The sequence below is a fragment of the Melitaea cinxia genome, chromosome 17 (genome assembly GCF_905220565.1).
Source record: "Melitaea cinxia chromosome 17, ilMelCinx1.1, whole genome shotgun sequence".
Classification (NCBI taxonomy): domain Eukaryota; kingdom Metazoa; phylum Arthropoda; class Insecta; order Lepidoptera; family Nymphalidae; genus Melitaea; species Melitaea cinxia.
In genome coordinates, this window is record NC_059410.1 from 7,805,473 (window position 1) to 7,817,714 (window position 12,242).

The following is a 12,242-nucleotide window of genomic DNA, read 5'->3' on the forward strand; positions in this document are numbered from 1 at the left end:
GCTTTGGTTTGCACAATATTACTATTTATTGTTTTCTTAACGCAATATTATCTATTTTTAACCAGCGCAAAAAAGAAGGAAGTTCTTAATACGATTGGATTGTTTATGTGTTTTACTTGATAACTTTTTACTGAGTATACCGATTTTAATATTATTTTTTATCGAAGGTGGTGCTTGTCATGTAGTCTTATTTAAATCTAATCGAACACTTTTTGAGTTATCTCTAATAATTCGCATTTCTTTCTTTCTTTTTCTTTTTTCTTATTTTTCGGCTACCCAAGTTGTATTACTTGCCGGCGTATATTAATTTAAGTCGTTTTTTTGTCTGCGCTTCCATTTTCCATCATAAATGAAATGCGATCTCTACACCCAAATGACAAAAGTTTTATTTGTAGACAGATTTCGATCACTTTCAGAAGCTGATTTAAATCCTTCAATGAACCCTATTTTGCTGGCATCCCAAAAATATTCTTTTCATAGTTAAGGTTGATGGAAAAAATACTTGTAAATATTTCAGTAGTTAGACAGATAATTTTATTTATTATTTTTATATTATGTATTTTTATATATGTTATTTAATAATCATTGTATCCGTACGTTGTTTTTAACCATTCCATTAAATTTTCCAAGTACTTTTTTAGTATCACGACATATTACTTTGATATCGAGACAGAAAATTGTACTTTACCATCTCATATCTTACTCCTTGAGCCGATATATACATATAATAGTGATGATGTCGTCCAAGACGTATCCGTCTACGGCGACCCTCTGTTAGCGCCTGGCGTGCGCTCTCAGATGACTGGCGAAGCCAAACTTTGTCTTAAACTTTCAGCTGCAAGAGAAACAGTACAATTGCCCGTCTTTTTTGTGTAGTCGTAGGAGGGCTTAGGACGGGATTTCCGTTGTTTGCGCTTAGCATCTAGGCTTGCTAAGCGACTGGATTCAAAGATTGATATACTTGTGATAGATACTTGATTTGATGGTTCGTCTCCATTCTATCCTATTTTGTGCCAGCTCCTCCCACGAGTCCACAGACATGCCGCAAGCTGATAAGTGGCGCTTAAGGACGTCTTTATATCGGAGGTATTGACCTCCGGCCTTCCTTTTTACACAACTAAGCTCCGAATAAAGCAATGCTTTGGCAGTCTGGTATCGTCCATCCGTACTACATGTCCGCACCATCGAAGTTTGGTTGGTCATCAGTAAGCAGCTTACTGATATATAATAGTAGATAGGACGTAAAATACTGAATTCTGGAACATTTATATCCGCCAACTTGAAGTAAAGCAGTATTTCTGATAAAGTTCCAACATTTGTCTATCGGAGGAGAAGAGTTCGTAATCCAGCCGTGAGATATAAACAAGAATTTACTGTTTAGTATGGTTGGCAGTGAAATAAAAGGTTCTGTGAGAAAATCTGTACGATTCTCATAATTTCTATTCCTTCCCTCTTCGAAATTCGAGTACTTGTATGAATACAAACAAAAATATATTATATATATATATATATATATATATATATATATATATTAGGCGCAATAAAAACCTTTTTGACGTCTGCTTTTGTCATTTTTTTTGTTGCTGCACACAACGACTGCTCTGGTGTAATGGTGCGTGTACCGTGTCGGCGGTGCCTAAACACCGACGGTCACGGGTTCGATTCCCGCTCAGAGTGGATACTTGTGTGTATACAAATATTTATTACTGGTCTGGTCGTTAGTCCTTGTGGATCTCCTCACCGTGCCTTGGAGAGCACGTTAAGCCGTCGATCCCGGTTGTTATCATGTACACCTGATAGCGATCGTTTCTCATAGTAGGGAATATATCCGCCAACCCATAGTGGAGCGACGTTGTTGATTATACTCTGATCCTTCTCCTACATGGGGAAAGAGTCTTATGCCCAGCAGTGGGATATTAGAGGCTGAAGCTGCACTTAGTGCTGTTCTTAGCCTCGATGATATAGAGTAGTTTTAACATTAAGCCGGTTTTTTATTGCGATAAAGGGTAAATCTATATAAATATAGATAAATAAAATTGAACTCTATGATTCCAAATTGTGTGAAATGTGGAGGAACTCTATGATTCCTCTATGATTCCAAAGTGGCGAGCCGAACTTTTCCTGGCTTTCGTCGACTTCGAAAAAGCCTTCGACTCCGTGAAGTGGAGCGCACTGTGGTCCAGCCTCAGGCGAAGAGGAATACCGAGCAAGTATATAGGTATAATCCAGTCCCTATATAATGACAGTACTTGCAGAGTAGTGCACGACCAAGCCCTAGGGGAACCAATTTCGATGACTGCAGGAGTCAAACAGGGCTGCCTCCTGTCGCCGCTGCTCTTCGTCATCCTGCTCGACGACGTCATGCGGAAGGTAACCGAGACACCTAGAGGCATCGCATGGAGCGATGGCTCGCACCTGGAGGACCTCGAATACGCGGACGACATAGTGTTGATCTCGTCTTCACTGCCCGATCTACAAATGAAGCTGAACTCATTACGAGAGGTAGCTCAAGATAAGGGGCTACGAATCAATACTAGGAAGACCGTCGAAATGCGTGTTCAGTCATGCGACAATCGCTCCATCACACTCAACGGTTCACCACTGGAAACTGTCACGAAATTTGTATATCTCGGCAGCACCGTGACCAACAGCGGGGGCTCTGATGACGACGTCGACGCGCGAATCAAAAAAGCGAAAGCCACCTTTGCCCAATTAAAACCGGTCTGGGATTCGAACGTGCTCACCCGGCGGATCAAGATTTCCCTTTTCGATTCCTTAGTGAAGTCTGTCTTGCTCTTCGGCTGCGAGACATGGAAAGAGACAAAGGGTCTGACGCACAAGCTACAAGTGTTCGTCAACAAATGCCTTAGGTTCATCCTGCGCAAATTCTGGCCGAACACTATCAGCAACGAGGATCTCTGGAATCGATGCCACCAAATCCCGATCAAGCAAGAAATTGCTCAGCGGAAGTGGAAGTGGATAGGACACACCCTCCGAAGACCAGAGGACAGCGCCGCCAGGGTCGCGTTCACGTGGAGGCCGCGCGGGAGTAGGAGACGGGGCCGGCCGGCGCACACGTGGCAGCGGACTATCGACGCCGAGCTGCGAGCGGCCGGGCTTAGTTGGAGGGACGTGGAGCGAGAGGCACAGGACAGGAGCGGATGGAGACGTCTCACGAGGGCCCTTTGTACCACTGGGGTACCTTAGGACAGCAACATGATTCCAAATTACCTGTGTTTTAGTAAGTGCATTTAGTTATTTACACGGTAGTAAAACACAAACAAATGACTTAAAAAAATTGTCTGTCTGGCTGTCTTTCTATTTGTCCCGACTATTTTTCGGGTAAAACCGCGGAGCACAGCTCGTAAATAAATAAATAAACAAAGATTACACTTATGGAAGTGGAGGCCAGAATGCTATATGTGCTATATGTGGATTACTCGAGGGACAGGGCCTATTGAATCGGTGTGACAATACGAAAGGATAGAATTTTTTTTAAGCCGTCGGATTAAGGAATTTACATTTTAATTAGATTTAACCACATTATTGACATATTTTGGGTCAGTACGACGATATCGACGCGGTCGTGATTTTCTAAAAATCGTTTTTGAAGTAAAACTTGACTTGGGGAAGAGACTGGTCAATACGAGAGTATTACGAAAAGTGTGATCGGGAAAGGCGAACGAAAGCTAAGAGAGACATATAAGTTAGTAAAGATAGAACGAGAGACAGAGTTACGTTTCGTAACATTTTTTTAAACATTTTTTTTTAATATCATATCAAAAATCGACCGTTCCAGTGGGGATCGAACCTGCATTTCCGACTGACCGTGTCGGCGCTCTAGCCAATTAAGCTATGGAACGATGTATTCGCTAGATCGAAATTTTTGATATGATGATTTTATATTCGCTCTAAGCGACCGTGGCGCCGTCTATAGTGAGTTGATGTCTATGATGTCTATGATGAGTTATTTACAAAAACCCGTAACTATTCAGTTTCATATTACAATGAAAGTTTTGTAAGTTTTACTTCAGTCGTGTGGTCTAAGACACACTTGTTTTTTTTACTAATCTGACCGGTTGCCCTTGACGTTTGACACTATATAAAGGGCTCAAGTATGGTTGGTAGCTTCACAAGGCGCATGGCTATACCCTATTATGTTATTTTGATGAGCTCGAGCCACTCCCAAAATCCCCGGTAGATTTGTAATATAATTAGATTTGACTTTCGTAATTGTCTATGTCATCGATTGCGTCAATTACATAACAAAACATTCAAAATACATGTCGCTAAGTGGATTATCGTTTTTTATGTAGAAAAACTAGAAGATACACTACATTGATAGTTTTTGATTGATTTATTTACCCCTATGTGAATAGTTTAATTGACTTTAAAATAACTTATAATAGTTAGTAAGTGCCACATGAGGTTGTATTTGATCTAATTATATTTTATAACTAGCTGTGCCTACGACTTCGTCTGCGTGGAATAAAAAAAAATATTTTTCAGTTCACAGAGTTACAAAATAAATTTTTAAAATAAAAGTAGCCTAAGATACTCCTTATTACATCTGCCAGTGGAAGTCCTGTCAAAATCGGTCCAGCCGTGTCAGAGATTAGCCGGAACAAACAGACAGATAGACCGACAAAAATTGTAACTAACATTATTTTGGTATATGTACCGTGTATACATCCATATCCATTTAGTAATAATTGTGTATGCTCGTAAACGACAAAAAAAACCGACTTCAATTACATCGACAAGTAATACAACGTAGGTAGGTAAACGAAAAAATTGTCAAGTAAATAAATACGCATAATCAAAGATTACTCAAAAAGTCAGTCAAAGTAATTAGATCTCGATGAAATTTAAATATGACCACGTGATAAACATCAGCTTTAGATTAAATTAAAAATCATCAAAATCGACGAGTAAAATAGTCAAGTAAAAAAGCATTATTAGATATAACCCGAAAAGTAGTTGTCAGATCTCAAATTAGTTTAAATAGGACCAAATGACGCGCATCACCTTTCGATTAATTTTTTTTCTGTCAAAAGTTCTGAATTAAGTTACTTAACATACATAAAAAAATACAATCGAATTGAGAACCTCCTCCTTTTTATTTATTAGACATTCCAATTTTATTTATTTATATAGATATAGATAATAATAATAATATTTAAATAAAAAACATTGAACCATTACAATAATAAATTGTTCAACATAACGTCAAAGTCGGTGTGTTTACCCTTATTTACCACTGGCTGGAAATTTTGGAGTTGCCCAATTTGGTTTCCTGGTAATATTCAGCAAACAATTCTATATGAAGGATTTCAACAACTATAATAGTCCTTACTCAACATTAAAACTGGTCACAGAGTAGTTCTTATCTACAATACATCAAGGCTTACAATCGCATATGGGCTACTTGTTATATTTGGTCTGTGCAGCGACAAAGTGGTGGCTTAATGGTCGTCGATATAAAAGCACTGTCGCTTTCTGCAGCGGCTAGTTCTTTGGGTCCTATAGAGAGTAAAAGGTGGGTGAACGAATTGCATTCAGCTGCAATCAGTGTCAACAGCAATCAAATTGTGATAGTGTTACCTAATATCGAGTACAACGTTCTTGTAACCCGCTGTGATACTTGCGACTCATAAAGTTAACGAGTTTTTGCTTCTTACGACTTAGTCTTATTACGTTATCAAAACTATATATAAACTAAATAAACTATTGTGATTCTCATGAAGGCACTCCACATATCCTACAATTTATTTCACACGTTGGTCCTAACGTCCTTTGTTAATACGATTGCTTCATTAGCGTTAATATATATTCTAATCGTGTATCAACCAAGCATTGTCATCAAAGATCTACTGTTTTATATTCCAGACGTAGCTTATTTGCTTCATTGTGTTTTTAAATCGTAAAACTAATGCTTCTTACGCGTAGTCACATGTTTAATTTATAAATGTAATATTTAATATTTGTTTTCAGAATAATAAAAATGAAGATTTTCGTTGTTTTCGCTTGTGTGGTATTGTCGGTGCTTGCTGCTGATAAGTATAATTCAAAATATGATAACTTCGACGTGGAAACATTGATAACCAACGACAGGCTACTTAAATCGTACGTCAACTGCTTTTTAGACAAAGGGAAATGCACAGCTGAAGGAAGTGACTTTAAAAGTAAGTTTTCTTAGTGTTTATTAACGAAATTTAATATTTTATTCTTTGAAGTAGTTTCATACTAATAATTTGATATTCATTCAACTGAATATTTGTAACCTGGGAGGTCATTTGCAATAAGAAATTCTTACAATAATTCAATCTCTGTATGTAAATTTCTTAATCTACTAATTACGCCTACATAATTTTTACGGCAAAATACACATATAAAAATGTGTATCCGTTAATATTTAAGGAACTATTATTTATAATTATTATATCAATCAGTTTAAACGAATTTTAATGAATTTTGTTCATAGTAAACATCGTAAATATCGTAAACAATTTTTGGAAATTGCGGGTAATTATATAAATATTATGGAAGTGTATTGAACTGAGTACCTATGTCTTTTAAGTTTTATTTTACAAATTACATAAATTAGTTTTTACGTTAAAATCATAGTTATTTTTGTATTAATATTTCATTTTGTTTTTAAATTTCGTGGAAACTTACTGATATTTTATTAATCGTAATCTTACAAGTATTAGCTTGAAAAATAATGTAGAAAACTTTATTATAATAGTTTTATCTAAAATACATACAAATATAACAAGTGTCAATATGAAGCCTTTTAACTTTATTTTCAAGTACACTCAAGCCGTGTTTAATGCATTAACTCTGTGTGCGTAATGCTTACTAAGTACTACAAATTTATTCAACAAAGAACCCAAGATATATATATGGCTTGCTTGCATAAAAGGTCGAGGTCAAGGCTTTTTGTTGCCATACTATGACAATATATTATCACGTAAATACACAAAAATACCTGATACCAAAATGCATTGGTGACAGTTTTAATGTGCTAATAATTCAAGGTTTTTTATCATACTAGTGTTAAGTTTTCATGTGAGATGTTTATAAAAAGCCCACTATTTAAAAATAAAATCTTCGTTTCAGAAACTTTACCAGAGGCAGTCTCAACAGTTTGCGGTAAATGTACCGAGAAGCAAAAGTTAAATGTAAAAAAAGTTATTAAGGCTATCCAACAGAAGTTCCCTACCCAATGGGAAGAACTTGTGAAGAAAAATGATCCTACCGGCAAACACCGTGCCGATTTCGACAAATTCATCCAAGGCAGCTAAACAGCGAAGCATTAGCTTAGCCAAATTAATATAGTACTTAAGTTAGATAGCAAGTGTCAATATTAAAGTATTGAAATTAAAACTAAATTAATGAGTTTAATGATAGAGAGGCCAAACTTAGAACGACTATGTTTTGTACTGAGATTGATATTGGTTGTTTATATATTAAAGAAATATTTATAAAGTGAATGTCGTACAAAGTGTTTATTTATTATTTGTATTGGTGTTGACTAATTTTAATAAATAAATAAAAAAAATAATATCTTGATATTTTATTTGAAGACTTTAATGAGCAATAAATAATTATTTATAATTAGTCAAGTTAACGGTAGATTAATGATTAGATATCTATACTCAGTGGAACGGTTGTGATTAAGCAAGAACAGAGAAGGCAAGCAGTTGCATGTATGTTTATATGCCGTTGGGTCAGTTGCGCAGTGCTGCAGGCTAACGTAACTAAGACAGTTATATAACGCTTACATTTAATCCCGCTGGGCAATTTGTTTCAAATATTTTCTTGTTGCAATATTATGGAGTAAGTTTCTGTTTGTTTACTTGTATTTCTGACGTTTCAACAGATCTGAGTGTTATTAGAATTCAAATCAATAACCAGATTTAAATATAAATCTAAAACAATTGACTCTCTTTAGTTCAATTTTTTTTTTAATTTAAATAAGTACTGTTAATAATGAAAAGAGAAAGAAAAAAAATATAGGTGACAGAAATAGACTAGGCTCGATAATATTTTTGAGACAAAAAAAAAATAGCAATAATAAAACGAAAATATATTTTTTTTACGTTATATTTTCTTGACGCCGCGTTGGCGCAACGGTTACAGCCATGGATTGTACCTGTTGCGCTTGGCGGTTGCGGGTTCGATCCCCGCATATGACAAACATTTGTATTGGCCATACAGGTGTTTGCCGTGGTCTGGGTGTTTGTGCAGTTCTTGTGGGTTTCCCCACCGTGCCTCCGAGAGCACGTTAAGCCGTCGGTCCTGGTTGTTATCATGTACACCAGATAGCGATCGTTACTCATAGTAGGGAATATATCCGCCAACCCGCATTGGAGCAGCGTGGTGGATTAAGCTCTGATCCTTCTCCTACATGGGGAAAGAGGCCTATGCCCAGTATTGGGATATTACAGGCTGAAGCGTATATTTTCTTACTTTTCTAATGGATTTTATTATGTTCCAATTGTTTTTTACTTTTTAACAATTTCAAAAATTTCGGCACTGGTCTTAAAATGGTTAAAATTTAAATAAAAGAAAAAAAAATCGAATGTCATTAAAATTAAGTCATAAAAAAAACGACTGCAATTATTTGTTCTGCCCCCAAAAGGTAGTAAAAGTATCACTCAGAAATTGGGTTTGACAAAAGCAACACTAATTTGATGACAGACTGCGTCAAGAAACATTATTTTAAAAAGAAAATAAGTACCGAAATCTGTGCTATAAAATTTAAACAAGCAAGATTTATAAGTAAAAAAAAATTAACTTTAATTTAATATAATTAATTTTTCATATATAATTCTGTTTGCACGAAAAATAGTCAACTAAATAAACATTATTATGGATAACTCAAAATATGCTTGTCACATCTCAATTAAATATAAATGAGACACATGTCAAGCACCAACTTTTGTTTAAAAAAAGATTTATATAAATAAATAAATAATTATAAAAAATACAGTAAAATTGAGAACCTCCTGCTATTTGAAGTCTGTTAAAAAATTATATACACATAAATATCAGTACACACAACACCCATACATTTTCACACATGTCCCTTTTGCAACATTATAAACTTGTTAGGAAGCTATTACATAGAATTAATAAAATTTATTTACTGTCATCAAATACAGTTATCAAAAAGTAAAGACTTTTAGAAAGTCATTACAGATTATTATTTTATTTTATATATTAACCTACCTAGACTCATGTAATAAAAATTATGATTTCAAATTCAAAAAACCAAGCTGTCGAGCATCTCGTCAAACAACAAGTCGAACAACAGTATTACAAAGAAACAACGGATGATCCCACCCCAAGGTATTCTAACACGTACATTATCGCGTATTTAAATAAATTATATTAAATAAATTGGTTTCTATTAATTAACAACAATATTGGTCTCACTTACAGCAAATTTTCTAATTTTTTATTCTAATTACTACCTTCATTTTCATATCAATATACTAATTCGTGTATAAATAATTAACTATGTCAATTTAAAGTATTATTATCTGGCTTTAATGCACAAATATTGAGGCTAATTAACCATACTCAGTAAATAAATACGACATTTTTTTCTTTTTAGTATCATAAAAGTTATTAGCTAAACATGGCAGGATCTAAGGTAAGCATTGCTAGTTATCACTGTCTTTTATTATACTCAATTTTATATTCAATGAATTATGATTTTTTTTAAATATTGTATTTGTATTATGTACTTATATTTTTTTGTGTTAGAATGAAGTCTTTTAAAACATTTTTTTTAAGATTCAACTGTCTTAATATCTGGTATATTCTAGCCGTATCCGCAAATTCGTTTACGATTGCCTTTCTTTTTATTAAACGTATAGGACGAAGTAAGATACTAGCTTTTGATAAACACTACGTTTAGAGATTTCCGTACATTTCAAGTTTCATAATATTTCGAACTATACTCAGCTTTATAATGTAACTAGCAGTTGACGAAGATGTAATTTAAGCCCTTTTTGTATGCCAAATTTGTGGTTCATCTTTCTAGCGTTAGAACTTCGATTTCACACGTGCATCGACCTCGCACTATAGCACGCTTCATGGATCAGCCGTGCGGTACGGTAAAACGTTATTCCCTTAGGTTTTTTCAAGCCATTTTTAGGTCATTTCAGTAATTGCCTGCCAAGTTTCATCTTTATGCATCCAGCGGTCTTTAAGATTTCGTGATGAGTCAATAACCTAACGATTTTATATATTATATTACTAGCTGTACCATACGCGCATTGAAGCGTTTTTTTTATTCCTTTTTTTTTGGTCGTACTAACTCAGATACCTTTGTGGGCTCATGTACAACACTGCTGAAGATCATGACATGATCAAATGCATAATTTACGGTATAAAGGACATACAGATAAACATTCATTTATAAATATATCGTAAACTAAAAATGTGCAGATGAGATCGGATTATATGCTTATAACTTAGTAACAAATATTGACTTTCATCCTTTCTCACAACCGTGCTGAATTCTAGAATAAAAGTGTCTTAAAAATATTTTACAAACAGCATTATTTACAGAGTTAAATCTGTTACAGTTTTATTATAAGTATGGATATAACTAGTTTAAATACCTAACACACTGTCGAAGTAGCTGTGTTGCTATGTATACATACATAGCAACAGATCAAAAAAGTAAATGGTGAACTCACTAATTGTATGTTGTAAGGTTGCATTCAAATTTTGACAAAAGTTCAGCCACAATGATAGGAATTTAACTGTCTGATCATGTGCTGCGTGTTGTTTGCTAAATTTCAAATTCAATTTATTTTTCAGGTTATACTGACTCTTCTGCTTATTGGCTTAGTTGCCTCAACGCATGCAGCCACTATCTCCGGAATTATTATATCTATTTACTTAGATCCTGAAGATGGATCACCTATTATTGAACTCAGTGCACCTAATACTAATAATGCAGATAAAAACGAAGTTAATGGGCTGCAAAAACCTCAGGTATATAACAACGAAGCTTATGGGGCGGGATATACTCCGTCATATAACAACGAAGCTTATGGACCATCATAAACTAATATAAATTAAAAATACGAAAGTTGGCACAGATTAACATTGCTATATTTTGAAATGCTACGAGCAAGCTATAAATATAATACATAATTCTATTTAAAATTACATAATAATTGTATTTAATCCGATTTTCTAATTGACTTATTTTATTTAGTTTAGTTGTTTTATGTTTTTTATATATGAAAATATAATAATTTGAAAAGACAATCTTATTCCTATCATTTATACCTATAACGTTTTATCTTAGAACTTAATAGCTACATTATGTTTAAGGTCTATTTTTGTTTATTAGCCTGTCAAAATATACCTCTCGCTGTTATTACATTATTTATTGTCCTAATTATCACTTCAGCCTATCACAGTCCACTGCTGGACATAGGCCTCTCCAAGTTGCCGTCGGTCGGCTTTATAAGTTCCAAGGTCGTAGTGGAACTATGTTATCCCTTGGAGTCGCCTCTTACGACACTCATAAGAAGAGAGAGGGTGGCTATATTCTTTATTGCCGTAACAACACATCGTAATTATAATTCAGACATTTTTATCGTTTATGTCTCGGCTCTTCTGCTACACGTCACATTTTTGAAATTAGAACATAACAAGAAAATAAATTGAGTGACAATTTAGTACCACGACTATTAATATTGACGGACTCCACCGACAGCTTTATATATCAGAAGTACTCACTTGTAAGGCAAAGAGACTGTTTTACCTAGCACGTGATTTCACCAAAAATAATTATTATTTATTTTGCTGGACTTCGCATGCATGTATTTACTTGCGCGAAAAGGAAAGTGGATAGGCTCAAGTGGTGATGATGATGATGATGATGATGGTGATGATGATGATGAAATGTTAATAAAACAAAAGTGTTACCTTTAACTCCCTCTACTCGTACGCTACCATCTTCGGATCAACGTGTTCTAAAAATTCATAGATGTATCCACGAGATGGTTCCTGTACAAGCCTAGCTTTGGAATATGCAAAGTATACTAAATATCTGGATGTGGTAATAGATAGTACGCTGACTTGGAATCTTCATATTGCTAACGTTTCTTCCAAAATAAGAAAACTTATTTATGTATTTAGGAGAATGATAGTATCTGCTAGCAAAAAAACTCTTTTTTACTGTATATAATACCTTGTTTAAATCG

The 12,242-nt window shown here is 34.6% G+C and overlaps 1 protein-coding gene across 1 annotated transcript; it reads left to right on the top strand.

The window, feature by feature from the left end:
• Positions 1–5,433: 5,433 nt before the first annotated feature.
• Positions 5,434–7,503, top strand: LOC123661709 (ejaculatory bulb-specific protein 3-like). Its single transcript, XM_045596654.1, has 3 exons — positions 5,434–5,539; positions 5,995–6,185; positions 7,123–7,503. Exons 1-3 carry the CDS (start codon positions 5,469–5,471, stop codon positions 7,305–7,307), a joined length of 447 nt encoding a protein of 148 aa, XP_045452610.1. The 5' UTR covers positions 5,434–5,468; the 3' UTR covers positions 7,308–7,503.
• Positions 7,504–12,242: the final 4,739 nt, after the last annotated feature.

What these genes read in the sequence shown, in the direction of transcription:
- LOC123661709 (XM_045596654.1), top strand. Translation starts at nt 5,469, where the DNA reads ATGGTCGTCGATATAAAAGCACTGTCGCTTTCTGCAGCGGCTAGTTCT. An exon ending in GGTCCTATAGAGAGTAAAAG is followed by an intron (nt 5,540 to 5,994) that starts GTGGGTGAACGA and finishes ATTTGTTTTCAG; the next exon opens with AATAATAAAAATGAAGATTT. An exon ending in TGAAGGAAGTGACTTTAAAA is followed by an intron (nt 6,186 to 7,122) that starts GTAAGTTTTCTT and finishes TCTTCGTTTCAG; the next exon opens with AAACTTTACCAGAGGCAGTC.